General features: G+C 55.8%; 1 protein-coding gene across 1 annotated transcript in view; it reads right to left on the reverse strand.

Annotated features, from left to right (window-relative positions):
- Window positions 1-23,129, reverse strand: part of COL13A1 (collagen type XIII alpha 1 chain) — a gene marked incomplete at its 5' end in the record, with an annotated part of 79,131 nt that extends 56,002 nt beyond the window's left edge. The window contains 11 exons of the mRNA XM_079900595.1: window positions 799-855; window positions 2,729-2,755; window positions 3,603-3,629; window positions 6,635-6,661; window positions 7,272-7,298; window positions 8,093-8,128; window positions 15,926-15,976; window positions 17,065-17,091; window positions 20,074-20,109; window positions 22,774-22,800; window positions 23,124-23,129. Of these exons, the coding sequence (XP_079756721.1) occupies window positions 799-855; window positions 2,729-2,755; window positions 3,603-3,629; window positions 6,635-6,661; window positions 7,272-7,298; window positions 8,093-8,128; window positions 15,926-15,976; window positions 17,065-17,091; window positions 20,074-20,109; window positions 22,774-22,800; window positions 23,124-23,129 (348 nt within the window). The remainder of the gene's footprint in view (window positions 1-798; window positions 856-2,728; window positions 2,756-3,602; window positions 3,630-6,634; window positions 6,662-7,271; window positions 7,299-8,092; window positions 8,129-15,925; window positions 15,977-17,064; window positions 17,092-20,073; window positions 20,110-22,773; window positions 22,801-23,123) is intronic.
- Between the last annotated feature and the right edge of the window lie 4,317 nt (window positions 23,130-27,446).

Genomic DNA, 27,446 nt, shown 5'->3' on the forward strand with positions numbered 1-27,446 from the left:
CACTCCCCGACTGGGAGAGTGGCCCCCTGGCCAGACCTGCCCTCCATGGCCAAGCTGGGTCACAGAGGCCTCCTGACATGCGGCCCAACATTGCACTGCCAGCCCCGCCGGTCTCTGGTCACGGACAGAGGCTGCTGGGCCGAGGGGAGCAGACTCCGAGGCTCTGGCTTGGGAGCCACAGGACCACCCTAAATTGGTACTTGAAGCCAGGCTGGTGTGTGGCGACCTCTGGGTTCTTTTTTTGGCTAAACGAGAAGGGCTGGTGTCAGCGGATCTGGGGAGGATGGTCAAAAGCAGAGCCAAGCCCGATCCCGAGGGTGTGGCCAGTGTGGGCACCAGCTAAGTGCTACCGAGGTCTCACCCTGGGGCTAGTGGGCTTGGAAAATAGACACTGGACAAAGACGTCTCTTGCATGTTCAACCACTTTTCTGGGGGAAGGCAACTTGCAATCATGTTATCTAATGTAATTTTCATTTCTGGAAATTCTTGCTGTTTCCAGACTCTCAACCCATGGGTGCTGAGCGCTCCGCTTTCAGAAGAGGTTAGAACCCACGTGAAAAGAAAGATGGCGTATAATCCACCTCTCGTTTTTGAAAGCATTGCGACTCACAAGAGGCCACTGGGACGATTAGAAGTGGGGCCGCCTGGGCTGGGGATGCACCCAGCTAGGGACCTGGGAGCCCAATCGTGGGCGGCCCCATCCCTCCCACTGTGGGGCCTGGGGACGTGCAATGTTGGGCTCTGCATCTAGGGAGCCTCTAAGCAGAGGGGCCTGGAGACCTTCCAGAACCTACAAACCTTCAGGGTAATTATCTGGTTAGAGCGCAGAGCTGCTAGAGGCCTGCTTAGGTGCTCCTGGTGTGGGGTAGGGGTGGAGGTGGAGACAGGGCAATGGGGAGAGTGAGTGCCAGGCCCAGACACCAGCTCCCCATCCCAGGGCACCCCTCCTCCCCCTCCCTCCCTGGGGATGCTACAGGCTGGAACAGGCGCCCGGACCACCTGGATCTTGTACCTTGCAGGCCAGGAGGCCTGCCACCCCCATCAGGTCTGCAGTCCCCTCAGAGAGCCAACAGACGCCTTGCCCTAGAAGGACCCTGCTTTCCTACCCACTTCCAGATAAACAGATGGTGCCAGCTGCCTTGCCCTGCCCAGCGGCTGGATCCCCAAATCCACGCTCACCCAGCCTGACTCGCTACCCACACTGACGCAGCCATACCCCGGGCTCCTCTGCGCCCTGTGGCCCTGTGGAGCCTTCTCTCCCCGCCAGCTCCCTCTTCTTGGGTTGCGCTGAAGGGCAGAGAGCTCTCTCCTAACCGGCCCCATGCGTTCTCTCGGGGCTGATGACACACTGTCAAAGCGTCTAAGTTGTGTTGTCTCTTGTGCTGGGGGATGCTGTCTTTCTTTTGGGTAACATAACAATCCTGTGAGCCCATCGTTTCAAATAAACACAGCTGACCTTCTATTATTGTATCAGGATCAGGCTGGCCGGAACACCAGGGCCCCTGCTTCCCTGCAGCACATGCCGCTGACAGGTTGGCTCTGTCTGTGCTGCTGCCGGCCTGTGCCCCCCGCCCAGTCTTGGCCTCGCCCCCACCCCAGCCACTGACGCTCAAGGCTGCCCCCGCCTTGGCCTCCCCCTGGCCTGGGAACCAGGGGTCAGAGTCTGAATGGCCAGACCCTGCCAGCAAGGCCCTCCCAGCGGTCTTCTGGAGCCAAGCTGACCGACTCTGAGTCTGGCTTGTGCTTCTCTCCACTCCCTCAAGACCACTCCCTGGCAGGGGTGGGCGCCCAGGGCGGCCACACTGTGTGTGTTTGTGGGCACGATGCAGCCTATGACAGGGGGATGGACACCTAAAGATGCTCCACTGAGACAGGCAAGGCCGATCCACAAAACGAGGGGCGTTTCTCGGGTCCCAGCTCACTGGGGCTCCTGCACACCTTCACTCCCCCCATCCCCGAGAATGGCTCTCTGATGTTGGCACACACATCTGAGGGCTCCCGATAGGAGGACAGCAGACTTTGGGCTCTGTATCCTGGGCTGAAGCAAGGGAAAGGAAGGAGCTGGGTGGGGCCAAGGGGGCACAGGAGATCATCCCAGCCCTGAAATCCCCCACTCCACTTGGAGGGGCTTCCTTGATTCTTAAAGAAGCAAAACAGAGACTTTACCCTTGAATTGATTCAGTCAGCCTCCAATTATCTCCCACCATGGAGGTCTGGGTCCTCTGAAACAATGACTAACCCAAAAGTCCCTCTGATTCCACCAGGGCAGGCAGATGGACACACACAAGCTGTCTCTCTCTCTCTCTCTCTCTCTCTCTCTCCCACACACACACACACACACACACACACACACACACACACGCACGCTGGGTAGGGAGCCAGACCCAGACTCACACAAGCTGCACAGCCTTACGATGAAGGCCATGTGCAGAGGAGCACACAGCCAGGCGTGCAGAGTTCCAGATACACACACGCTGGGGGCTCGCAGGCCCAGCCAGCACAGGAGCAGACATACAAAGACACGCAGCTATGCACACACACACGCACACTGACTACCAGGCGCACCCCCAGGAGCTGGCCAAGCACCCCAGCACCGCCACGGCCCCCTCTGGCTGCTGAGTGCAGAGGGGGGCTGTGTGCTCCTGGTCTCCAAGCTCTATAGGGAAGAAGATGAGGCTAAACTGGGGGCTGTGCTCCAGGGATGGATCAGTATTCGGGGTTCACTTACCCGGTGTGGGTGCTCTCCACACTGACCCTGGGGAAGAGAAGGAAGGAGAGGAGAAATTAGGCCCTTGTTGGGGGGCTGTACCTCGGGGGCAACCTCAGGACTTGGGGACGCACCATGCATGTGCGTCACCCGCCTGCCCCGCTCTGTCTTGGGCTGAGCTCTCTCAGGCAGGAGAACTGATTCCCTCCCTCGAGCCTCGCTGGCAGCAGGGAGGTAACCTCCAGGACCTGCCCGGACGTGGCTCCACAGAGCCAAGGGCAGGACTCTGCCGCCACACATCACATGCCATGACGGCAGAGTCACGAGTTATGCTCCGTGCCTGGCTGGAAGTATCTTCCGGAAAGGCTGACCCTCTGGGTGGGTCCACCCAACGGCTCTGAACAGGAGCCCCTGGAAGGGAACAGCAGACACCAAGGCAGGCTATGGGCAACGGGGCCCTCGGAGACGCCTTCTTGGAGCCACGGGTGCCAGGTCCCTGCACCATCTGCCTGGGGGCAAGCCCAGAAGAGCCCCCATCAGAAACTCAAGGAAGCAGAGAAGGTAGGAGGCTAGGAAGAGGGCCAGGCCAGTGGTTTACAAACTGACACCTCAGAATCCTAGAGGCTCATGGAGGTGCTCAGGAAATACCATGGGGGTGGCAGGCAGGATGGGCAGAGAAAGAGGCTGAGAAGGACCAGGCTCCAGGCCATGCCTTCCCCACAAAAGAACCCCACGCAGGGCAGCTTCCCTTCTCTCTCTCATATACCATGTACCACAGGGTACAGGGGATTCCCCTGGTTCTGTTGATAAAATCTGAAGTTTGAAAATAATCCTTTCTACCTGTTGGAAGGCTGCTTCTTGAGATGAACATTCTAGAAAACCTCCATCAGCTTACCTTTTCTCCTTTTTGTCCTGGAGGTCCCTAAGAAGAGAAATGAGACAGTTAGAAACAGAGGCTAAGGACTCAGGGCCCAAAGCCTCTCTGCTGGGAAACATTGGGGCGAGGTACCAACTGGCTATCTTGGGGGACCCGCCAAGCCCTGTGGGGAGGAACACACACACAGGTCAGTGGCACACAGAAGGCGGGCAGAATCAGAGATGCAGGCCTGCGTGGGATTGTGCAAGAAACTTTTTGGAAAGCCTGCAGTCCCGAAGGCTGGGCTTGGCCACCCACACCAGGTCTTCCGGTGCCCGAGATGTTCCAGCTGGCGTGGCCCAGCTCCTTCATCCACCCGTGGACATGACTAGGTGTGCCCTGCCCCCTGCACGCGGCCGCGACGAAGAACAGGTGTCATCCTTCATTCATTCCCGCAACCGCCAGCATCTTGTGGGCCAGCCACGGAGGAGGCTGCATGGCCACGTCAGGCAGGGCTCTGCTACTGCACACTCACGCCACGTCCTCACGGAGCCAAAAGCACCTTCTAACTCCTACCCTCCGAGGCCTCAGCATCAACCCCACTGAACCAGAAGGGCTTCTGGGGACACGGGGGCTGGGGCAGCGCTGCAGACTTTGGGGGTTTTGGAGAAAGCTTTGGCCAAAGAGGAAGCAGGAAGTGGGCGACTTAAGCCATCCTCAGTTCTCTGAGGAGGACATGGCGTCCAGCTGACCCGAGGCCAGTGCTGAGAAGGCTTCACGCTCGGCCAGTGTGGAGGGGAGGGGGTAGGATGGTGCACCTTGTTCTGAGGACCCCCTCGGAGGCAAGGCTTCCAGGATGTGCTGAGTCACACCCGCGCTGGCCCGAGAGGAAGGCGCTGGCGTCACTCCATCTCCCGGACGAGGTGACGGAGACAAGACCCTGCGGCTCAGTGAGTGGTGGCACTGGGACCGTGAAGGTCCAGCTGTGTCCACTCTGCCACGCGCTCTGAACTGGGCTGGACCTCGGGGGGCAGGGCTTCTAACCTTGGCTGGAGCCACAGGCAGTGTCCCAGCCTCTGGGGCCCTGAGCTCCCTTCCATCCTGCAGGCCTTCCTGAGGGCCTGTGAGGACCCACCTGCCAGGCCAGTCTCTTTGGGGTTTGAAGACCTCAGGACGCCCATGGACAGATCCATCTGGGTGGGAGGAAAGCCTTCTTTTGTCCCCGACTTGACAACTGGACCAACCCCCAAACTGGGAAATTCCTAGGAGGTTCGTGGGAAGGGACAAGTGGTCTTTGGGACAATCCATGTGGCACCCCAGCCTATGCGGTTGACTAAGTGTTTAGCATCAAGTTTAGCAGAATATGATGCATCTGGCAGGGAATCAGACTGCAGGGGACCAGGCCACCCTCTCTTGGGACAGAGAGAGGAGTGTGATGAGAGAAGGAGGGCCAGGGGCCCAGAGAAAGAACCCAAAGGCTTGGGACTGCAGAGACTTGGAGGACTGAGTCCAGATGTCCCAAATGGTGGCCCATGGGACAATCGTGGTCCCCAAGGTATTTTGTTGATCCCACACAGTTTTATTTCAATAAACTGAAATATTGAAGAGCAAGGAGAGTACAACAAAAATCTGAATTTCAAGTTTCTTTTAAGTATTTCAAGGTCCAACAACACAGGGCACCGATTAGCTCCTGAGCCTGCCCCTTTAGGACAGGTCAGGGCAATGTGCCAGCTTGGCACCTGTCGTGCTTCCTCTGTGCCAGGCACTGTTCTAAGCACTTGGCGTGAATTAACTCCTCTCGTCCTTAGGACAGCCCTGTGAGTTGTGGGACAAGCCATGAATGCAGAGTCCTGGCTCTCTTTTACGCCACTTGGGGGGCCCCGGTCCTGTCTACGCCTTACATCAGATTCTCGGGGCTACTGTGAGGTGGGTGGGGCAGAGATGACCCCCTTCTGACAGGTGAGGGCACAGGTTAAGCATGTGAGGGTGAGCCCCAGCCCCCCATGTTGGATGCCCAGCAGCAGGTAAACCACCCAGGAAGGGAGGCGAGTGGGAGACGGACAGATGCTAAACAGGCCAAGATAATTACACTAGACAGCGTGTTGAATTAATAGCTTGGGGTCCCCGTGCCAAGCCAAACAGAAGCCTAATGGCTCTGTGGCCTGTCGGATTTTGACGGACGACTACGAGGTGGACGGGGGACCTATCACACTGATGTGAGCTCATGGGAGAAGGGGTGGCCCTACCGTTCCCTGTTCAAGTTAGTTCCGACCCTGAAACAGATGGGGAAGACTCACGGCGGGCGAAGTGGGGTGGCGCAGAGGGATGGCAGAAAGGGGAGTCCCCTAGAAGGGTCCCTTTCTTTCTAAACAAAGGGCCCTGGCAGCAGAAGGAGATACGGTGGAGGGTAAGGGCCTACCACGTGGGTCTCACTCCCTGTTCTGTTATTTAGGAGTTGTGTCAACTCAGGCAATACACACAACCATCTGAGCCTTGATCTGCCCTTTCATAGAGTGGGGATGATAAGCTGTTGGGAGGATTACAGAGGGCCATCTGTATTATGAGGGCCATCACTGTTCCTTCCGGGGTGGCACGGACTGGGTTAAGGCTCTCCAGAAGGTGGGAAGGGGCCAGGAGGAAGGTAGGGGCAGAGGTCTGCTTCTCCGGGTCTGCCTTGCGCCCGGCTGGGGCAGGAGCGCCTGGAGCCCTGGGCGGCCCAGAGCAGGGAGCACGAGGAAATCAGGCTCAGGACGAAGTGCCCGATGGGTACCCCTCGGCCCCCCTGCGAGTGCTGGATGAGAGCAGCGGTTTGGGAACACTAGCTGCTAATTCTGTGTGACACTGGCTGAGCGCAGACGCTCTCTGGACCTCCCTTTCCTCATTCTTCAGGTGGAGAAGCCCCCTGCCGCCTCTCCTCCCTGTGCTGAGTGATGACCTGGGGGACGCGTCGCACCCAGCCGGGGAGTGACCATGGGGCGGCCACTCCCGCTGCGGGGCAGTGCTTCTGTGGCCCGTGAGGGCTAGGCTGACCCCCGCACCCCTCGAGGGAAGGCAGGAAAGCTGGGTCTTACCGTCTCCCCTTTTGGTCCGGGGCGGCCCTGGAAGGAGAGGAGCACGAGCGCTGGGTGAGTCGTTTGCACCCCAGAAGTACCCCAGCCCCACCCCCCCGTCACACAGGGCTCCTCCCGTGAACGTGTGCGTCTGGGGCCCGGTGAAAAGGACTGAGATGAGCAGAGAGGAGCTCGGGACGGGAAGCAGCCTCCATGTGGACTTGGGCATGTATTGGGGCTCGACCGAGATGGAGACGCCGAGCAGCACACAGGAGGCGCCCTGCGGGGCTGGGGGCAACGGCGCGAGCCAGAGCTCTCCAGCCCTCTCCTCTCCCGCGGCCTCCTTGCCTCACTACCTTCCAGCCCCTTCCAGGAGGCCCCGGAATCAGCAGATTCTAGGATGGCTCTTGCTCCAGATACTGAGAGTGCAGCTTGGAGGCCGTGGACTTGTGCCCAGGGGAGGCTCATGGGGGACAGGGCAACTCATGCAAATGGCCTCTCCTCCCCTTCCCACTGGCAACGACTTTCCGCCCCAAGAACGTTCATTTTATCTGAAGCGTCTTCCAAGGAGTCGGGGTCTCGCAGAAGGACTAGGAGACCCCGGGTTAGTGACCCGGACTAAGTGGGGGGAGCCCATAGCCCGAGAGGGTCCACTCACCGGTTTGCCGTCAAGCCCAATGGGACCCTGAAAGAGAAAGAGGCCAGATGTAAAGACGGAGCATCACAGCTGTCCTGGCAGAGAGGCAGCCTGGGAGGTAGTTAAGGGCACAGGTTCTGCACTGTAACAAGTTAGGGTTCACATCTCTGCTTCACCACTTGCTGTTATGAGATCATGGGTAAGCTTAAACCTCACTTTCCCATTCTAAAGTGGGGAGTAAAGGAATGTCCCATGAGGGGTCTTTGGGAGTGAACGAGATGCCCCCTGCCCCGTGCTGGCACGAGGGAGAACCTGACGGGTGGCAGTCGCCATGGCATCAAAGTCCTTTTCACCTCGAGTGGAAAGTGGCGGGCGTGTTCCTGGAAAGCAGGGCTGGCCAGCGCCGAGGCCTGCGGGAAAGGGGGAGCTGGCTGCTCCCTGCCCGCCTCTCGTAATCTGCCTTAGGCCTTAGGCAGGGCTCCCAGGACATCCAGATGGCCACATGACTGCCCCCAGCAGGCGGATCTGCTCTCAGAGCCAGGTCAGAGGTGGCCTCCGAGCCGTGCGTCATCTGCCCCACAGCCCAGGGTCCTGTGGCTTCACAGCCTGTCCTGTCTGCCACCCCTGCAGGTCCGTGTTGGTGTCCCTGTCCCCTCCTGCACTGTAGGCCGAGCACTGGGCTACTCTCCTCAGTTACTCTCCACGAAAGGCTGCAGGAGAGGGTCCTTACCGATGGGAATTTGGAAGGGCAAAAGCAGTTTGAGGGCCGGCCCTGCCTGAAGTTTAACACAGCCAGGCCCAGGAGTCGCCAGGGGCACAGCTGACCAGTCCTCTCCACTTACCGGAAATCCAGGAAAACCTCGAGTGCCCGGCTGACCCTGAAAAGAGCAGAAGAGGAGTGAGTGTGGGCGAGGAAGCCACACCTTAGTCCCCCGTTCACCTTGGCTCCCAGAGGATCAGTGGTTTCCCTCCCACTCCTCTGTGATCATCCGTGAGAGACACAGGATGGGAGGCAGGATGGAGAAAGGAGATGGACCATCATAGGAAATCTCCTCCAGGGAGTGGGGTGGGGAAGGGAAAAGCAGGTGGCCAGCATCCTTTGGGCTTTTCTGGGAAGTAGCCTCCCAGAGCTCCTCACTGCCCGCCCAGATGCTCTGAACCTCGGCATGGGAATGGGATGGAGAGCAAGGACAATGGGGACAGCCTACAGCACGCTGAACTCCTGGACTGGGATTGTCTAAGTCCGCTTCATCTACACAGTCATTGTTCACGGTCACCTATCTAACGATGGTTTGGATATCGGAAATTGGCCTTTGGAATGTGTTTTCAGACCAGAACAGGTCGGATTGCCCACTGTCCTCTCGCCCTGGCTAATAGGGCTCTCCTGGCTGGGTAATCTCTGGGTCCCCCAATCTTTGTGGGATGCAGAGCGATCATGTCCATTTTTCCAGAGGTACAGAGTGCACAGATCTCGGTATTCAGGTTGGAGATTAGAAGCAGGTTCACTGGCCAGATTCAGGACAAAAGAGAAGTGCAGAGGTGAGAAGAAGCCTGAGGCTGTGCAGACCCAGGGCTGGAACGGGCTGACCAGGAGGTCCAGGGTGATGGAGAGCTACGAAACCTGGGTCCTGTCACTCCCCTTCTCAAGAACCAGCAAGGGTTCTCTTCCGCTCACATGTCATTCAAGGTCAGCCTCACTCTCATCCTGATGCACCATTTTAGCTCCTTGCCTGCCTCATCTTCCTACCTACTCTCTGCTTGGGCACCCTGGCTCACCTGCCTTTCAGTGGACACACCACATCTTTCACACGATTAGCTTTCAGCTTGAAGTCTCCCCTTGACTGAGATGGCCTCAGTCTCTTCCCAAGCTTGGGGTTTTGACTCTGGTAGACTGAGTTCTAATCGTGTCTCCACTGCCACCAATGGCTATGTGACTCTGAGCAAATGGCTTAACCTCCCTGTGCATCAGTCTCCTCATCTACAGAATGGGGGTAACTGTATACACTCATAGGGTCGTTCAGCTATATCTGTAAAGCCTATTGAAATGGTAGCTGCTATCATCAGATGTCTGCTAAACTGAACTGAACCTATAGGAGCACCAGAATAGAGCAAGGTTGTCTTTGATCCAATGTCTTAGGATCAATGGAGGTCTGTCCTTGCCAAGCAGTAGTTTCAGTATTGGCCCTTATCCAGAGGAAGATTCCTCTGGGTCCAACTGCTGTAAACCTGAAACACCTCCAGGCTGCTTGGGTCTTCCTTGAAGCTGTGGACATGGATGCCTAGAGGCCTCTGTTCGGGGGATATGCTCAGGGGACAAGGCTGGGTGGGATGGGGTCCTTGCTGCCAGGGTCCAGGCAGGGAACCAGCTGGAGCATGCTGTGGGCCCGGGTTGGGCTTGTGGGAAGCATTCCAGAGGGCAAGAGCGTGGAGATGCCACTCATGTACCAGAAGGGCCCCAGCCCTCTGTCCTCTCAAGGATAAGAGATGCTAAGAATAGCACTAAGAAGAAAACCTGGAAACCACCCAGTGTAAACTTCCAGCTACGCTGAATGCTGAGAGGCCTGAAGAAAAGGTCAGGAGGAGAGGATTCCAAGAAACATCTTCAAGTCCCACTCTGGGTAATGTTTACATGGTAGGGATAATCACATGGTTTGCTAATTACAGAGCTGTCCCTGGTAGCAGAACGCATCTCTCCCACCCAGAGCCAAAGCCAGGGCTGACCAAAGCTTTTTCAGGGATCTTGGGAAGAATGTTGTCATTGACCAAATGGAAACTGGGACTCTACTTCCTGGAGAGGTCGGGCCTTGGAGAGGCTTGGAGATGGATTTTAGTTTCCATGTCTTCATATCTCTACTGAAGGTGGACATCTCTTCCAATGTTTGTTGGCCCATCCTATTTATTTGTGAACTGCCTGTTTGTATTCTTTACCAATAATTCCCACTACGTTTATCTTTTTCCTACTGATTTGAGTAGAGCTCTTTGTCAAGAATAGTAACTGAGAGTGATATGTGTTGCAAATATTCTTTCCAATTTGGCATTTATCTTTTTTATGGTATATTTTCTGCCGTGTGGAAGTTCTACATTTATGCCGACAAACATATCAATCTTTTCCTATGGCTTCTGGGTTTTAGGTCATGTTTTTTTTTAAAATTAATTAATTAATTTATTTTTGGCTGTGTTGGGTCTTCATTGCTGCGCACAGGCTTTCTCTAGTTGAGGCGAGCGGGGGCTACTCTTCGTTGCGGTGCGCAGGCTTCTCATTGTGGTGGCTTCTCTTGTTGGGGAGCACAGGCTCTAGGCAGGTGGGCTTTGGTAGTTGTGGCACACAGGCTCAGTAGTTGTGGCTTGCGGGTTCTAGAGCGTAGGCTCAGTAGTTGTGGCACATGGGCTTAGCTGCTCTGTGGCATGTGGGATCTTCCTGGACCAGGGCTCGAACCTGTGTCCTCTGTATTGGCAGGCGGTGGATGCTTAACCACTACACCACCAGGGAAGTCTTTAGGTCATGTTTTGAAGGGACTTCCTCAGTTCAGAATTATAAATGTTTGCTCATGCTTTGTCCTCATATTTTATGGCTGCATGTTTTACATCTGAGTATTTTGTTCATTTGAAATTTACTCTGATTTCTAAACTGTTTGTCAGTTGTCTCAGCATCATTTCCTGAACAATCTATCTTCTCTTTCTATTGTGAAATGAAGCCTTTATCATGGACCAAATTCCCAGATGCGTTTGACTTTACTTCTGTTCTATTTGTTGTTTTAATTGCTCTGTTTCTATAATACATTTTGATGGCTGGTAGAACAACTAAACCCCTCCTCCCCTACCCCCCTTACTCTATGTTTCAAAAAGTTTCTGAAATTCTCATAACTTTTATTTTTCCAAATGAAATTGAATGTTACTTTGTTGGACTCCTAACTCCACCCCCCAGATTCATGGGTATTAGGATCATGTTAAAATTGTGGATAGATTTTTTTGTAGATTAATTTACAGATTAATGTTATATCCTTCTATACAAGTACAAGGGAAATAAGCTTTACACTGCTCTCTAAAATCTCTTCCTTTAATTCGAGGCCAGGGAAGAGAGGGAGCGAAGTGCATCCCTGTTTTTCGGAAGTGGACCTACGTCTACTCCTCCCTACCTTCCTCCTGCCTGCACTTGTGTGGGGTAAAGCAACACAGACAAACTGAAGTTTCTGGTAGGAAGGACGCTACCAGGAGCTCTCCCTTCCCTCTTATCTAACCCCTGAAAGAGGGCCAGTCGTGGATCTGTCCAGAGCCTGCCTTATTCTACCTCCGCTACCCCAAGTCAGTGCTGGCTATCTTTTAAACAAGACTCTGCTGGTAAATGCTTAATCCCGTTGGGGAGAGTGGGGGAGGAGAGCCCTGCTTTGTACAGCATTTGCCAATTTCTGTAAATCTGTGATTCTGTAAATACTCCCACCACAGCCCGTTTTAAGCTTGAAAAGTGATGTCACTGAACGCAGAGTTGGGAGAGGGTGTGTATGACCCACCCTCGTGAGCCGCCTCCACTCACTCTGACCTCCGGCAGCAAACGGAAGGCCAAACATTACAAGGACATCCCAAATCTATCACCTTCAGATTGAACTCATCTGCCCCCGCACAATCTGCTTCTCCCTTTGGGGAAGGGCACTGCCAGGCACTCCGCTACTCAAGTCCGAAAGGTGGGGTCACCTTGAACTCCTCTTTCTCCGTCAATCCCCATTTTTATCATCACTAAATTCCGTCAATTCCCCTTCCAACATATCTCGCCAGTCCAGCCCTCCCACCAGCCCCACTGACTGTGCTCCAGTCCAGGCCTTGACGATTACAAGTCCCTTCCTGCCAGCCCCATACCTGCAGCCTCTTCTAAGCATGCTCCGTGCTGGAGCAGGAAGGATCAGGGGAGCTTTTTTTTTTTTTTTTTTTTTTTTTTTTTTGCGGTACGCGGGCCTCTCACTGTCGTGGCCTCTCCCGGCTCTGGACCCGCAGGCTCAGCGGCCATGGCTCACGGGCCCAGCTGCTCCGCGGCATGTGGGATCTTCCCGGACCAGGGCACGAACCCACGTCCCCTGCATCGGCAGGCGGACTCCCAACCACTGCGCCACCAAGGAAGCCCCTGGGGAGCTTTTTAAACTGCAAGTCTGATCGTGTTCCTCCTCAGCAGAACACAACCCAAGGGGTCTGCACTGCCCTCGGGGTAAAATCCTGACTCCTGAACATCGTGTCCTTCATGATCGGGCCCTTGCTCACCTTGCCAACCTCTCTCTCACCATCCTTGCTCTTGCTTTGCTCTGGAAAGAACTTCCCCCATTTCTCCGGTAGTTTATGGGAACCGCTCCTGCCTTGGAGTTTCAGCACTCCTCCCCAGCCTTGGTACCTGGGACCTCTGTTCCTCCTTGATCACAGTTTAATTACCTCTTCCTCCCGGAAGCCTTCCCTACCTGCCCTCACCCCAAGTCAGGTGCCTCCTCATCTTCCACAGCTCCCTAACAGTCCCCAGCTGAGCGCTGACTGTCTGTACTATAATCACTATGGGATGGCTTCTCTCTGCAAAGGGGCAAGCGGGCTGCAGTCAGGTTTTCATCTTCTACCCAGCACCTAGGATGTCGTAGGTGCCTGACAAATACTAATGGAACAAATAAACGAAGAAACACTCAATGGGTGTATTGACCTGGTGTCTCATTGTGAATGAGGGCTGGAAGTTCAGACAGCTCCTCCTGGCTCCTGAAGAGAACCTGGGGTCTCCGGGAAAGAATGAGCTCCCTCTGAGATGGGGGGCATTTCCTAGCCTGGCAGCTGGCCTCTCCAGTGCCTGTGGGGCCAGCCAGCATCTCGGGGTCCCAGCCTCCTGCTCAGTTTAATGGGGCCCACCGCTCCGGCACCTTGCCTCACTGGAATGTGAACCATCCTTCTCCAAAGTGCCCGGATGGTGCCCCCTTTGCACGGACCGTTTACCAAGCTGCAAGACAGGAGGCAGGTGGCCCCTGAGAGCGGCAAGGCTGGTTCTCATTAGCAGCATGTGTCCTAGGCCCTTCCTGGCTGAGTGGAAAGCCACATGTTCCCCATCATCCCGGGCCGCAGAGGGCTTGCCCACTTGACCTCTACCCCTTAATTGCAATCGGTCCCATGGTCTTCTGCAGTCCCCTGCTCTCAGCAGCTCCAGGCGGCTTCCTAGGAGGAGCTAAGGGGGTTGCCCTGGTGTCTAGCGAGGACTCAGCAGGGGCGGCCCCAGCCATCTGGGTGAAGGTCACACACACAGGCCAAAATCCGAGGACACTGGGCTTGATCAAGCCTCCTGGTGCCATAAAGCCTCCCCCAACATCAACACAACACTCACAGGGAGGACTGTTTTTTCAAGGTAAATATCCTTTTTAAACAGCAGAGCTTAAAACGTGGAAGGCGGTGTTGGAGAAAGAATGCTGGCTTTGGAATGAGGCCGACCGGGCCCAAACCAAGCTCCAGCACGGAAGAGCCGTGTGACCACAGGCCAGTTATGGACCTCTGTTTCCCGCTCTGTGAAATGGGCTGGCAGCTTTCCTGGGGGCCGGAGGGACTGGAGGAGGCTGGCACATACACAGGCTTTCAGTGTAGGACCTAGCATGTCTCCTAGGTGTCCAGGAGAGGGAAGCTATTGCTATTACTGGAACAGAAGGTACTCTTCACCACTGGAACCATGTCCAGCGCGGTGGGTATATTGATACACGCTGGGCTGGAAGCAGGGGGAGCTGAGGCAGACCCTGCCCCCAGAGCATATTCCCCAGAAGTGAGGCCTTTTCAACCGCTTCTAGGTAGCCAGCTGACATGACACTGCTGAAAGATGCTGCTAAGAGGGTGTGAGAGGACCAGCCTGATCCACACAAGGGAACATCTGTGGTCAGACCAGGAGGCAGACAGAGATGCTGGCCAAAGGGTAGGGCCTGTATTCTGTGTTACTGCCCTGTCCTCCTAACAGGTCCACCCCAGATTCCATCCTTGTCGTTGGAACCTGGGGGACTGTCTTTCTCTGTGACCTCCCCATGTCCTAGTCGGCCCCTGGCTGGGTACCCCACCTGGGCTCAGGGCACCCACACTGTGGCTCCCCCAGTACACGAGGGGGCTTACAGCCCAGCGGGACGGTGGCCACGTGAGCCAGAAGCACAGGTGACGGGAACCCCGCGGCTGGGTAGCATCAGGGGTCAGAGTGTAGACTCTGAGCACACGGCCCGGGCTGAGCGTCACATCCCAGCACCATGGCCACACTCTCATGTATGGCCTTCGGCAAGTCACCCGGCCTCGCTGTGCCCTGCTTTTCTCATCTATAAAGTGGAGGTGCTAATAGTACCTACTGTGGAGTTCTCGTGAGGATTGAGTGAGCTGCTATGTGTACAGGTGTTAGGATACTGCCCGCCACAGAGTAAGTGCAAAGTGTCAGCCCTCAGCACTGTCGCGTGCTCTGAGCTGGTAGAAACCTTGCAGGGAGGGCCTGTCCACGCAGCCCAGGCCCCTTCAAGCCCTGCCTCCAGCCCAGGCCCCCGGCCTGCCCGCTGGCCCTGCTCCCCAGCTCCATCCTTCGGCTGCCCTCTCTGACCTTCTCGGCTCTCCCTCTCTGCTCCCAGCTCTCACCATAGCCCCTTCCTGGCTGCAGAGCCGTCAGGGCCTTGCACGTAGCTTAGCAATTTGCTCTCTGACCCCCCTCCTCTCCCTAGTCAGTGGGTAGGAGCCTCCTGCTTCCCACTGAACGCAGGGGAATGGGTAGGGGGCGCTTCACCACCCATTGGGCGAGGCTCTGGGAGCATGAGGCTAGGCCTCTGGGTCCCTACCCCTCTCAACTACGCACGGCAGGGCAGGAAAAGAGCACAGCAGAGCATGGAGACTGCAGCCTGTTGCTGCGGGGGGAGCCCTGGGCGCCCGGGGTCCTGCGTTCTAACCCTGCTTCGGCCTCTATGTGTGGGACCCTGGCCAAGCCCCTTCCTCTCCCCAGGCCTCAGTTTCCCCTTCTGAGAAGGTCGTGCTAGACCATCCTTGAGGTCCCTTCCACCCCGACATTTGGCGATTTTATCGAAGTCCCTTGGGTCGGACGCTCTGAGAAAAACAGCCATTCCTCCTTCCCATAGTCACGCTATCTTCCCGCAGCATCGCCCACGCTCCCCCTTGGTCCCTAAGGAAGCCTATCTGAGGGGAAGGCTCTCTGCTTTTCCCCAGCCCCCAGCCACTGGGTGGGGGGGACTGGGACCCAGCACTGAGCACAGAACCAGGGCCTTTGAGGGCGAGAGGCGGGCTGGGCTCTGTCAAGAGCAGGAGAGGGTGCTTGGCTCAAGAGACCTGGGCTCTGGGGTAACTGCTTCTTGGGCTTCTGGAACGTGTCCCCGGGAAGCCGGAGCACGGCCACCACCGCCCTCCCGGGAGAGGAGCCAGCACTTTCGCCCTCTGCCTGTGAACAGCAGGGCCGCCTCACAGCTGCTGTCGTTTCACGGCTACAGGGTAGGGCCTTGTGAACCCTCCCGAGAGGCTGTAACCGAGGTCGGTTTAGTCAGGCCGCTTTCTTTAACATCAGCAGCAGTGAGGCCTGGCCCAGCGGACCGCGTCCCCGTGGTGGCCGTCACACCCAGAGGCGTGGCCAGGACCTGCGCTGGCCCCCCACAGGCCTCCTTACTAACTCACCCATCCCCTCACCCCAAGGAAGGGCAAGAGCCACTTACCGGGGGGCCGCGGGGACCGATGATGGACATCCCGGCATCTCCTGGGGCTCCCTGTGGGGGAGAGAAAGAGGGAGGAGGGGGAGAGGGAGGGGGGCAGGGGTGGGAGGGGAAGAGTAGAAGGGGGCAGCTGGCAGGTGGGGAAGGCGGAGCGGGTGAGGGTGGGTCCCGAGAGCCAGAGGACAAAGCGGGGCAGAGGACACGGGGGAAGATGAGGGACCCAGAGGAGAGGAGATGAAAAGGGGATGGATGGAACATTCGAGAAGGATCGAGAAGGGCAGTGGGGAAGCAGGAGGAATGAAGAGAGAAGTCAGCAAGAGCACGTGGTGTGGGGACCAGGGAAAGAGGGCGGTGGGGCCCAGGCCGGAAGCGGGAGAAGAGGATTCAGTGCAGTGATGGGCAAGAGGGGGCCCAGGGAGGGATGGGGAGGGGGGAGGGAGGGAGAGAGGAGGCCTCAGCTCAGCCATGGCTGCTCAGGCCCCAGAGGCATCCCCACAGGGCCCTGCTCAGGATGCTCCCAACCTGCCCCAGCCCCAGCCAAGTTTCACACCCCCTGAGGTCTTCTTCCCCAGCCCCAGGTGGCCACACGGCTTCACACCCTGGCCCCGGGCTGGAGCTGCTGTAAAGAGAGGGTGGGGAGAAGACACGCACTTGCTGAGCCTGAAGGTGGGAGCTGCCTTGCCTCCTAGTCCTGGTGTGACTAGGTGTAGGTCTGGGTGTTTCCCTGGGGGCCTCTCTCTGGAGCAGCACAAATAGAGTGTCTAAATCTGAGGGACCAGTGAAGGGCTAGGGAGGGGCTAGAACCAGCTACACAAAACAGCAGTTGCTGCTCTCCTTGCCTCTGGGAAGGGTGACTGCCTAAGGCTGAAATCAGTGCGAAGAGGCTGCATGCAGCCTCTGTGGGCAGGGGACACCCCCTCAGACCTCAGCCAGGGAAGCTGGGACCCCTAGTCCAGGAGTCCCAAGACTCCTGCCCGATGGTGTGGAAGCTGTTAGGAAACCAGGCTGTGAGAGGCTGCGAGGGCAGAGCAGGACGAGCTGGCATGGAGGAGGGGATGGGGGCCTCTGGAAGCCCCCCCAAGAGTCCAGGAGGTGGAGGCAGAGGCTGGGGTGGCAGTGCGGAGGGGAAAGTGTGGACTCACCTTCTCGCCTGGTTGGCCCTTTCCTCCCTGTGGCGGCCACATGCAACATGGAGTGCAGGGAAGAGACAGGGAGGGAGAGAAAAAAGAAAGGATGAGAGAGGCACACACACAAGAATTCGTGTTAATGGCACAACGACCCAACACAGGAAGTCACCGTGAAATAAGAAACAAAACAAAACACAGATGCTGACAGACGACAGGTCCCGAGTCCAACGAGCACAGCACGTGGACGGCTGGTGTCTCGGCCTGAGGGCCAGCCCCAGCCAGATAACTAAGAAGGAAACATGAGGCCCCCTTGCGAGAGGGGGTGTGTGTGTGTGTGTGTGTGTGTGTGTGTGTGTGTGTGTGTGTGTGTGTGTGTGTGTGTGTGTGTGTGTGTGTGTGTGTGTGTGTGTGTGTGTGTGTGTGTGTGTGTGTCTGTGTGTGTGTGTGTGTGTGTCTGTGTGTGTGTGTGTGTCTGTGTGTGTGTGTGTCTGTGTGTGTGTGTGTGTGTGTGTGTGTGTGTGTGTCTGTGTGTGTGTCTGTGTGTGTGTCTGTGTGTGTAGGAGCCGTGGCCCCAGCTACCGGGGTCATTTGAGGAGGGGGTGGCCATGGGAGAGACTTTCCCAAGGACTCTGTGGTGAGGTGGAGTCTAGTTGTTTTGAAGGTCCAACCGAATACCAAGCACAAAACTGCCAATAGATGCGACAGGAGTCGTTAGGGGTGGCCAGGCAAGATGCGAGGAGGGACACGGGAAGACAGATAGAAGGACACACACACCTGGGGGATGGAGGATGTGGCCGGGATGCAGAGGAAAGTGGGTCACGGCCAAGGACCCCTGCGCGCACAGTGACCAGTGGATAGATGGCCCCAATCCACCCTCATTCGTGGCAGCCCGTGGAGCCACCTCTGGTGGATCATGGGAACAACGCAGGCATTTCACACCCACTGGCCACCCCAGCTCTTATCAGGGGGTCCATGCCAGGGCTCCTACTGGGCAGCCAAATGGGTCCATTGTCACATTTAAAACAGCACCAGCAGCATGAAAGCACCAAAGTGGTTTGAAAATAGCTTTGTGTAGAAGGAAATGGGGAGACCTCCTGTGGCTCTCCTTCCTGCTCCACCGGAGGCTCAGGTGGACACTTCCCCGGCGGGGGGTGGGTGGGTGGGGGACACATCCACAGGGCCCAAGAAGGAGGGCAGGAGGGGGCAGCCCTGGAGGGATTGCTTTGCACTTTGCGGGCTTCCCTGCAGGCCGGGTAGACTCCTGAAGCTGACCTGTCAGGAGCAAGGACTTTGGTGTCTTGGGTACAAGACCCAATTCTGCCCCAATCCTGGGCAAACTGAGTCTCAACGTGCTCATTGATAAATGGGATCTTGGAGGGCTACGGAGAAGAATGTGCCTGGCCCAGGCCCACCCACAGCTGGCCTCTGAGAAAGGCGGCTGAATGCGGTCTCGCTCATCTACACAGGGAAGGACCCAGTGACAGCCTGGGGGACTCAAGGTTTGGAGTTAGAGAACTGAAGCCTAGAGACAGGGTCAGGCAGGAATTGCACGGTGCTGTGATCTGGGACGTGGCTGGACAGTTGCACGCGGGGGTGGCCCAGGGCTCCCAGCCTCCATGTCTTGACAGACAGTTCTTGGGTAGCCCTGGGGAGCTCAAAGCTCTGAGACACCGAACACTTGTCCTGAACCTCTGAAATGTCCCAGGTCCTAGGCCTAGGACTGCGGCTTCTTCCTAAGGATCAGACCCTCCGTAGAGCTGTGATGCTAGTGGAGGGGGCCTGGGCAGGGTGAGTGCCATTATCAAGGTCAAGAGCACAGGTCTGGAGTCAGACTGCCTGGATTAAAGTCCCTGATCAGCCACTTCCTAGACCTGTGACCTTGGCACAGACATTTAACATCTGAGCCTCAGTTCTCTCATCTGAACAATGGGGTAGAAACTGGGCCCACCTCATGCAGTTCTCGTGAGGGCTGAATCAGATGACGTGTGTAAAGCCCTTAGCACAGTGCCAAGCACACCGGCAGCACTTTCAAGTGTTAGCTATGATTTGGTGCCTTTTCTCTGAGCACTGGGTTCACACCAGGTCAGCAGACTCACACAGGATGCCATACCCAGGCCTAAGGCCAACCCAGCCCAGGAGGTGAGGTTACCAGGCAAAGCATGTGAGTGACATGGAAGGACGGCACGGGGCAAGTTGGGGCACCGGGAGCCAGGGTGGAGGTTGAGGCTGGCGGCGGGTGGGGAGTTCGAGGTCAGACGGGGAAAGCAGCTTGGGCCACGTCCTAGACTAGGCTGGGGGGTGGTGAGGCCAGCGTGTGGCCATCATTGCCTTAGGCTGCCACGAGGTGCTGCCCATTCCAGCCCCTCGGAGGCTAGAAGCCACCCGGAAAAACCCTGGTGCTGGGACCTTAAAGCCTAGCACCAACCTTCCCATTTCTGAGATACAAGCTCCCTATCAAATATGCCCTTTCATCATCTTATTGTTTTCAGCAAGAAACGATGAATGTTTTAACCCCAGCTTCCTGCTGAGGATTTGGAGGCCCTGCCTGGAAGCAAGCCCTTTCTGCATCACTAGCTCTGTCTAGGGAAGATGACTACGGAGCTGGCTCCACTGCAGTTTCTGTAGAGCATTTTCTGTTTGCATTTCTTGCCATCTTTCGCTACTCTTGCCGGGGGATGGTTGCAGGAGCAGCTATAAATCTGGGGGTGGGCTGCCAGCCTCGGGAGGTTAGGGAGTGGAGTGGGTGGGAGTCCTCAGTAGTGATTGGCGATGAGCTTTATTCATGCCATCTCTGGATTTTTCCTTTGCCATGGCAGTTCTCTGGAGAGTAAAGCCATATAGCAAGATCGGAAGGATTGGAATAAAACTTTTCCCTCCTCCTTGAAGCAGACTTGGCTGGGGGAAGGGAGAGGTCCGACCCCTCCTTGGGGTGGGGTAGGCAACGCCTTGCCATGGTCTGCAGGACAGGCCGGCACGGGGAAGCAAGCAATGGCCACACAAGCAGGCACAGATGCTCCAACTCACCACACGTCCAGGCATCCCAATGGCACCTTTGTCCCCCTGATGGAGGCAGAAACATACAGATGTGACTGGAGCCAGGCCAGCACGTGAAGGACCCCATGGCTAGCTACACACCCAAGACCTGGTTTGCATGGGCACTTGGGATGATTCCCAGGCGTCACGTGGGTGAACTCGCCCCTTTCAGTCCCACAGACTGTCTGGCCGCATCCTCGTCACGCGGAACTAGGCACGGGGCAGGGTGAATGAATGGCAGCTCCCGTGTGACAGATGGGCGAGTCACTTCCCTTGGTCTATCTCTGCCAGAGCTGGGGAGCAGCGCCCACGTCCCCCAGCTCCTCCCCAGGCCCTGTGTCTGCGAAGGCCACCAACAGAGTCCTGCCCCTCCTCACTGCCACAGCCAGGCCCCACCCCGTCCCGCGCCAATAGTGCGCCCTGTGGGTTCAGCCGCAACAGGAGTTTCAGCTGCTGAGAGGGAACGGCTCTGTTTTGCAGCCAGGGGTTACATCTTCTCACTCTGGAAATCTGCTTATTAAGTTTTGTTCCTCCCTCTTTTGGTAGAGAATATTTTTTTGCAATCATATATGTGCAGACCCATAAAATCTGGGGTGGGGCTTGGGGTTTGCCAGGGGCCTGGAAGGATGGAAAACAACAGGGGCTGAAAATCAGACGGTGTTTGTCCCGGCAGGAGAGAGCTGGGTTTGTGGGTTCCCCTGAAGGGTGGGCATTTCTGGGGTGATTCTGTGTCTGCTGATCTCACTTAGGCAAAACGTCCTGAGGGATGGTTAGCATCCCAAGAGGTATGTGGACGCACCAGGGAATAGCAACCAGCTCTGAATTAGGCTACTGTTACATGTACACTGTCAAGACCGAAGGTGTCTTTAGTAAACCATTCAGACTTTGGGAAAGAGTGGCAGGGTTGCAGCGATACGTGGATATCTGTTTTATATATATATATACACACACGTGGATCTGTTTCTTGAACCTCCCTGAACATCCGGATCTCTCCCCCGGGACTGTTGGGAGGATGCCAAGAGACAATGGTTCTGGAACGCTAACTCCGGGTGCCTGGCACCTGGTGAGTGCTGTGTAAACTGCGTCTACAGGTAGTGAGCCCAGTATGGCCACAGGCAAGTGATTTTTATAAGCACGTGTGTACTTCACACTTTTGTATTTCACAAGAGACCAGCATCCGCAAATCTTTGTGTGGGTCACTCCCAGGTCCCTGTGCTCGGAAGCACGAGCAGGACTGTGACCCTCCCTGCTGAGGACGACAGGCCTGCTGGTCCCAACAACCCACTCACTCTTGGGCTTCTGAATGATATTGCAGGATGTGTGTTTTGGTTTCTTTTCATTTCTTTTTTAAAACTAATGTTCTTTGCAGTCCTGGCCATAAAATGCTCGGGTTAGGGGCTGGCATGGAAGGGCCAGAGGCTGAAAACTCTGTGCGGCAGCCCCTGCTCTGAGAATTGCCCCCAAATGCTTTTTAAAGGTGGACATTGTCAGAAAAAAACAAAGTCTGCCCACATTCTCCCAGTCAGCTGATTTTTCCCCTCCTTGGATTTCATGGGACAGAGTCCTCCGTCCTCCTTTGCTCCAGGGCTCGTACTTGCTGGGAGAGTTTTCATTTTCAAGGGCTAAACATTTGCCCACATGCGTTTCATTAAAAAAGTCACTGCTGGACATGAATTCTAGAAGCTGCTGGTTTAGTCAAGAGGTTACAGTATAATTCATGTCTAAAAGAGGAGTAACTGGGATAAGAGGGATGCACAGAAGGCTCTGGAATCCAGGGGGTGTGGCCTTCAGTGCAGGGAGAGAGGGCAGCCTGGTGCCAGCCCTGGCTCAACCTCCACGCCCACCTCGGCCCTCTGGCTGGCTATAGCATCTCGCCTGAGCCACTACCCATCCAAGGGCCCGCGGTATCCGGTACTCAATGCCTCTATGCCCCAGGCTACACCCCACAGGGCAATGCCTTTGAAGACTTTAAAGATAGTCCTCAAATGTCGAGTACGGACCGCAGGAAACAGTAGTAGGGGATGGTATGTGGTAACACGGGACCTCAAACAGGTCTACAACTGAAGCTTGGACAATCGGACAAGCTATTGTACCTACCTCTGTTTCCTCATCTATAAAATGGGCATAATAATACCCATTTCATTGAGCTGGTGAGCAAATCAAATGTATAAGGAGGGATTAGCAGAGTGCCTGGCACCTATGAAGGTCTCAGTGAGACATGGCTACTAGTACTATTGATCCTTTTGTCCCAGAGTCCCCATGGTTACTCGACCCAGCCTCTCTAGCACTCAGAAATGGTAACTGGGGGGAAAACAAAGTTTTTGAGTCTACTCTTACCAGAGGACACAGGACAAAGCAGGGACAGTGGCCTTCGACTAAGCTGGTGCCTCCCGGTAAGGAGGACACCCAGTAAGTCAGGGGACTGCCTCCCCATCCAGCCCCCCATTATAGGGCCACCAGCATGGAAGTCAGGTGTGGCCCCGGATGGGCCTGCATGAAGTCATTTGCCTGCCTGGGCCCCAGGAAAGGTGCCAAGGAGCTTCACCCTCAGCTGTAGGTGAGAGACGCTGGAGAGAGGCCTCCTACCCAGACACACCTGGAGGAAAGCAGCCACCCAACCTCTCCCGTCCTTGGATTGAGAAAGAGCCCGTGAGAGAGGTGCAAAGGAAAAAAGAAATGAAAGCTACTTACCGGGAGGCCGGGTCTTCCAGCAGGACCCTGAAATAAAGGGGGAAAGAGTGAAGTTTAGGAAGGTCAGGGTATTGTTCCACAGAGCCCAGCCAGCTGTGTGACCTTGGAGTCACTTGTGCTCTATAAGCCTCTGTTATTTTATGAACAAAATGAAGAGAGGGCCATAATCACTAAGCTTCCTTTCAGTTCTAGCATGCATTCACTCACTCATTCATTCATTCATTCATTCAGAAAAACAGTTAGCAGTGGTCTCCTCCGTGCCAGGCTCAGGGCAGGTGCAGGGAACAGAAAGACAAGAATGTCCCTTCATATCTCTGTCCCTCAAGGATCATCAGGGCTCTAGGGCTCACCGGCATGTCCCCTCTCTCTGAGTCTCTGTGCCTCAGTGTCCCCCACTCATGTGTGTTGGTCCCGGCCTGGGAAAGGGCCCAAGGGGCTGGAGCTTGGTCTTCCCTGTCCTACGACACAGGGGAAGCTAGATGCCAGCTCTGATGGAGCCGGTCTGCCTGGGACGCTTCTGCTGGGCCTGCCCCATCTGAGCCGATGGACCATGGCCAGGGAGCAGGGCGTGGGAAGGGTGTGGGCCTCTCTAGGGGGCCTCTTGCCCTCTATTGGGATGGTGAAGGGGGCAGTGGGACTTCCTTCCTTTAATGCCTCTAACTAGCTTCAGGCCACTCTCTCTACAATGGGTTGGCGCTGGCAGTGAAGCAGGAGACTCGACCCCACCCTGTGTGGCTCCAGAAGTCTGTCTTCACTGACCACAGCCATGTCTTTCTCAAGCTCTTTTTTTTTTTTCTTTGCGGTACGCGGGCCTCTCACTGTCGTGGCCTCTCCCGTTGCGGAGCACAGGCTCCGGATGCGCAGGCTCAGCGGCCATGGCTCACGGGCCCAGCCGCTCCGCGGCATGTGGGATCTTCCCGGACCGGGGCACGAACCCGTGTCCCCTGCATTGGCAGGCGGACTCTCAACCACTGCGCCACCAGGGAAGCCCCTCAAACTCTTTTTTTATGACCCTAGGACTCCTGCCTAGCACAGTTCTGGGTATAGACTAAAGACTCCATACGATGGATCTGAAATCCCACTGAAAAGAGGAAAACATTCAAAAAAATGTCGATCATAATAGATATTCGCATAGTAATATGCACAGGAGGGGGCTCAGGAACAAAGCAGCTTCTGAGAAAGTCATGTGTTTTTCACTCTGGCCCCCAACTTCCAGATGGATCTGATACAAGAGGGCGGCGGAGAAACTGCTCTAGGAGCTGCCTGGTGAGGTGTCATGGGGCGCCGTGCGGAGCGGGAGGACCCCCTGCGGAGAGCTTCTGGAGCTGAGCCCCAGCCTGGCACGGCCGGGGCCTGGGGTCAGGAGAGATGCAGTCTTGGTGCGGGAGAAAGCAGCAGGCTTTAGGTAAGAGCAGTGCTCTGCAGTCAGCCTGCCTGGCCGTCACTGACTAGTCGGTGACTTGGGGCAAGTCGCTTGGCCTCCCTGTGTCTCAGTTTCCTCATCTTGTAAATGGGAGAACAATCATATCTACCTCTCGGGACTGAATGAGATAATTTGTGTAGAGCACTCAGCATGGAGCGAGCGCTGAATGCTGCGATCATTAGGAAAGAAGAGGACTGGCCGGGAGGTGCGTGGAGCTGGCCCCTGGTCTCGCCCTCCAGAGGCTCTGCCATCAGGTGAGTTTCTCTCCTTCCAGATGTCCTGCTCTTCCCATAGACCCACAGCGGTGCCAGGAGGGGGTCTCAGGGTGCCCACCTGGAGACAAGTCCATCTGCCTCAGGGCTGCTGAGGCAACGCAGGCAGCACCAGGAGTAATGCCCCTGGCACCACCCCACCCGCCGGGTCCCTTGCTCCTGAGGACATCCCAGAGGTGGGGGCGGGGGTGGGTGATGCCCCCCAGAGGACCAAGCTCGGGGGATGCTGGTTAGCGGCCCCGTGGGCACGCAGCCCGTGCCCACCCTTTCACTGTGCTTTGCCCCCAGGCACTAAAACCCAAGCTCCCAAGGCAGGCAGGGCACTTTCTGTTTTGTTCACGGATGTGTCCCCAGTGCCTTAAGGAGCGCTGAGCTCTTAGTAGCTCCTTAATTCATGTTTGTGAGCGAATGAACCTGAGGGCGGCTACCACAAACCTGGGGACTCAGCCCCTTCTTTCCCAGCTCTGCAAAGACAGCTCGGGCACCCAATGTTCTCAAACCAGAGCTGTAGCACTGAGCCAGTCCCCCTTCCTGTCATTTCTAAATGCTATCAGGGAGTGGGCCAACAAGGGGCCACCACCTCCCTCCCGTCCCAGGAGGCAGACGGGCCTGTGGGGAGTTCCCAACCTCACACAGGGGGTCTAACCCCGATAGGGACAGAAGGGCAGTCTACCCACTGCTCCTGTGTACTGAACAACAACATCACCTGTACGCGGGAGGAACTTCTCTAGGGTCTCAGCACCAGGGAAAGCTATGCTTCACCCAACAGCCAGGGGTGCTCCCACCTTCCTGCCCCCTGGCTCTTGTAACAGCTCTGCTTCCCTCTTTGCTCTGACCACCAAGAAGCTCAAAGCTGCCTCTGTGGCTCATCTGCGCAGGATGTTGTGGTGTCATCAGCTCTGGATTCTCCTTGTTTTCTTGCCTCTGCTCTCCACACTCCCCTCCACTGTTTCCTTATCTAGTTTGTAAATAACCCCGAAATGTTTCTTGGAATAAGGTGGGGTAGAAATAAAATGAAATCGTAAATTAATTTATAAAAATACAAAGAATAATAATTTCTTCCTGAAAATTAAAGACTTGTCAGAATCTTTGGGGATCATCTAGGGAAGTCTTCTGTTTTTAGAATTTAAATGAGTTAATACATTCTAAATGGAAAAAATATATACGTACATACACACATATATGTGTATGCATAATATATATACATATACACATATATACATATACATACATATAATTATATATATTCCTTACAACACCTGGATGAGTCAAGTACTATTACTACTCCCATTTTATAGATGAGGAAACTGAGGCACGGAGAGGTAAAGTAATTTGTCCAAGGTCACACAGCTAGAAGTGGCAGAGCCAGGATTCGGACCCAGGTGGCTTCCCTCCAGAGTCCATGCTTGAAATCACTCAATTACACTGCTTCCATAAAAGCACATGAGCTCCTAAGACATAGTAAGTGTTAGCTAGTATTTCAGCAAGGATCATTTTCAACCAGGGCTGGCAGCTGGACATCAAACATTTCCTTATATTCCTTCGGAGAAAGAGACATGCATACTTCCCTTGGTCATCTGCTTCAGTCTCACAATTCCTGTAATTAAGAAATTCTCTTAAATCTAGTGCAGAGATGGCCAGCAACTGTCAGCTTGAGTGCAGACTCCAGTGGATTGGTAGTGACTGAGTAAAGCATTCTGTTAAGAAGCCTCTTAATTGATTAGCGATGTCTGCCATGGACAGGAGTGGTGGGGTAGTGGTGGGCCCCACCGCTCAGATGATTCCTGCTGCTGCTTAAATCTATCCTCCATGGTTGTGTTATCTAGGCACTGACCACAGTAACCAGTGTCACCCCAGAGGTGCCCCTGAAAAACACTCAGAGGGTGGCAGACAGGCATTGTGACCAGCTGCCATCTCCCTCTCCCTGCCTCTGGCTGGCGGCATTCTTCCTTTGCGGGAAGCAGAGAGAACGGGCTAGGGGGTGATTTCCACCCCGGCCAGCTTCCCATTTCCTCCTCATCCTGCCTTGTGGTTTCAGCCAGAGTTGGGTGAAGACTCAGGCCTCTTCTGCGTCAGGCTGAGAATCCAGGGAAGCTACCTGGGCTCCTCTCCCTCAGTCCATGGGAGTGGTGGCTGGGCCGGCAGGGATTGTGAGGAGAGGCTCACATCCCGCCCCCGCCCCGGCCCCGATCTGCTCTGCACTGCAGAGCCCCCAGCAGTGACAGCACCCTCCCTGGCTGGGGAAAGTTGTGGGGTGAGGCCAGCAGAAGCTCTCAGGATGCTGCATTCCTGGTGAGGGCAGCCCTCAAGTCAGGCAGGGACCCAGAGCTGACTTGGGTTAGCCCCGCAGCCTGGCTGTGGGAAGGAGGTATATGTGGAAGGTCCCTGGAATGGGGGGAGGTGAGGACCCTTTTTGGCTCTGTCACAAAGAAGGGGAAAAGCAGCCCATTTCCAGCAGGTGGTCTGTCGAAGTTTCCTATGGCAGAGTTTATTTTGGAAGACTGATGACAGGAATTGAGATCTGACGTCCAAAGCATGGATGATAAATCATCCCTCCTCTTTTCAGGGAACGACAGGATTTTCTTCTCTCTCTGTAACTGAGCAGTGAGCGAGCTGGGCGGGATCGTCAGCCCAGGTTCAATGTGCCTTTCAGGACACAGATGGAATGGAACATCATGGTCTTGTTACAGCTTAGGCGGCTGTTCTTGTTGGTTCAGATCGAGAGAACAGCTATGGAAATGACTTCTCCGAGGAAGGGACGATGATAGGGCTGCTTTCATTATCCTTGAGAAAGATCTGATGTGGAGGGCTCGGCCCTTTCAACTCCGATACCCAGCTCCCCCGGCGACCTCTGGGCCTTTTGTTGGGATATCAAATGCTGTCCTCAGAAGACATGCCCCTGTTCTCTGGATCCATTACTTCGAGGAGACGGTCTCCTCGGGCTCTTCTCAGGTTCTCTGGAAATGGCTCAGCTCCCC

This window comes from Stenella coeruleoalba (genome assembly GCF_951394435.1).
Source record: "Stenella coeruleoalba genome assembly, chromosome: 16".
In the NCBI taxonomy this organism is placed as follows: domain Eukaryota; kingdom Metazoa; phylum Chordata; class Mammalia; order Artiodactyla; family Delphinidae; genus Stenella; species Stenella coeruleoalba.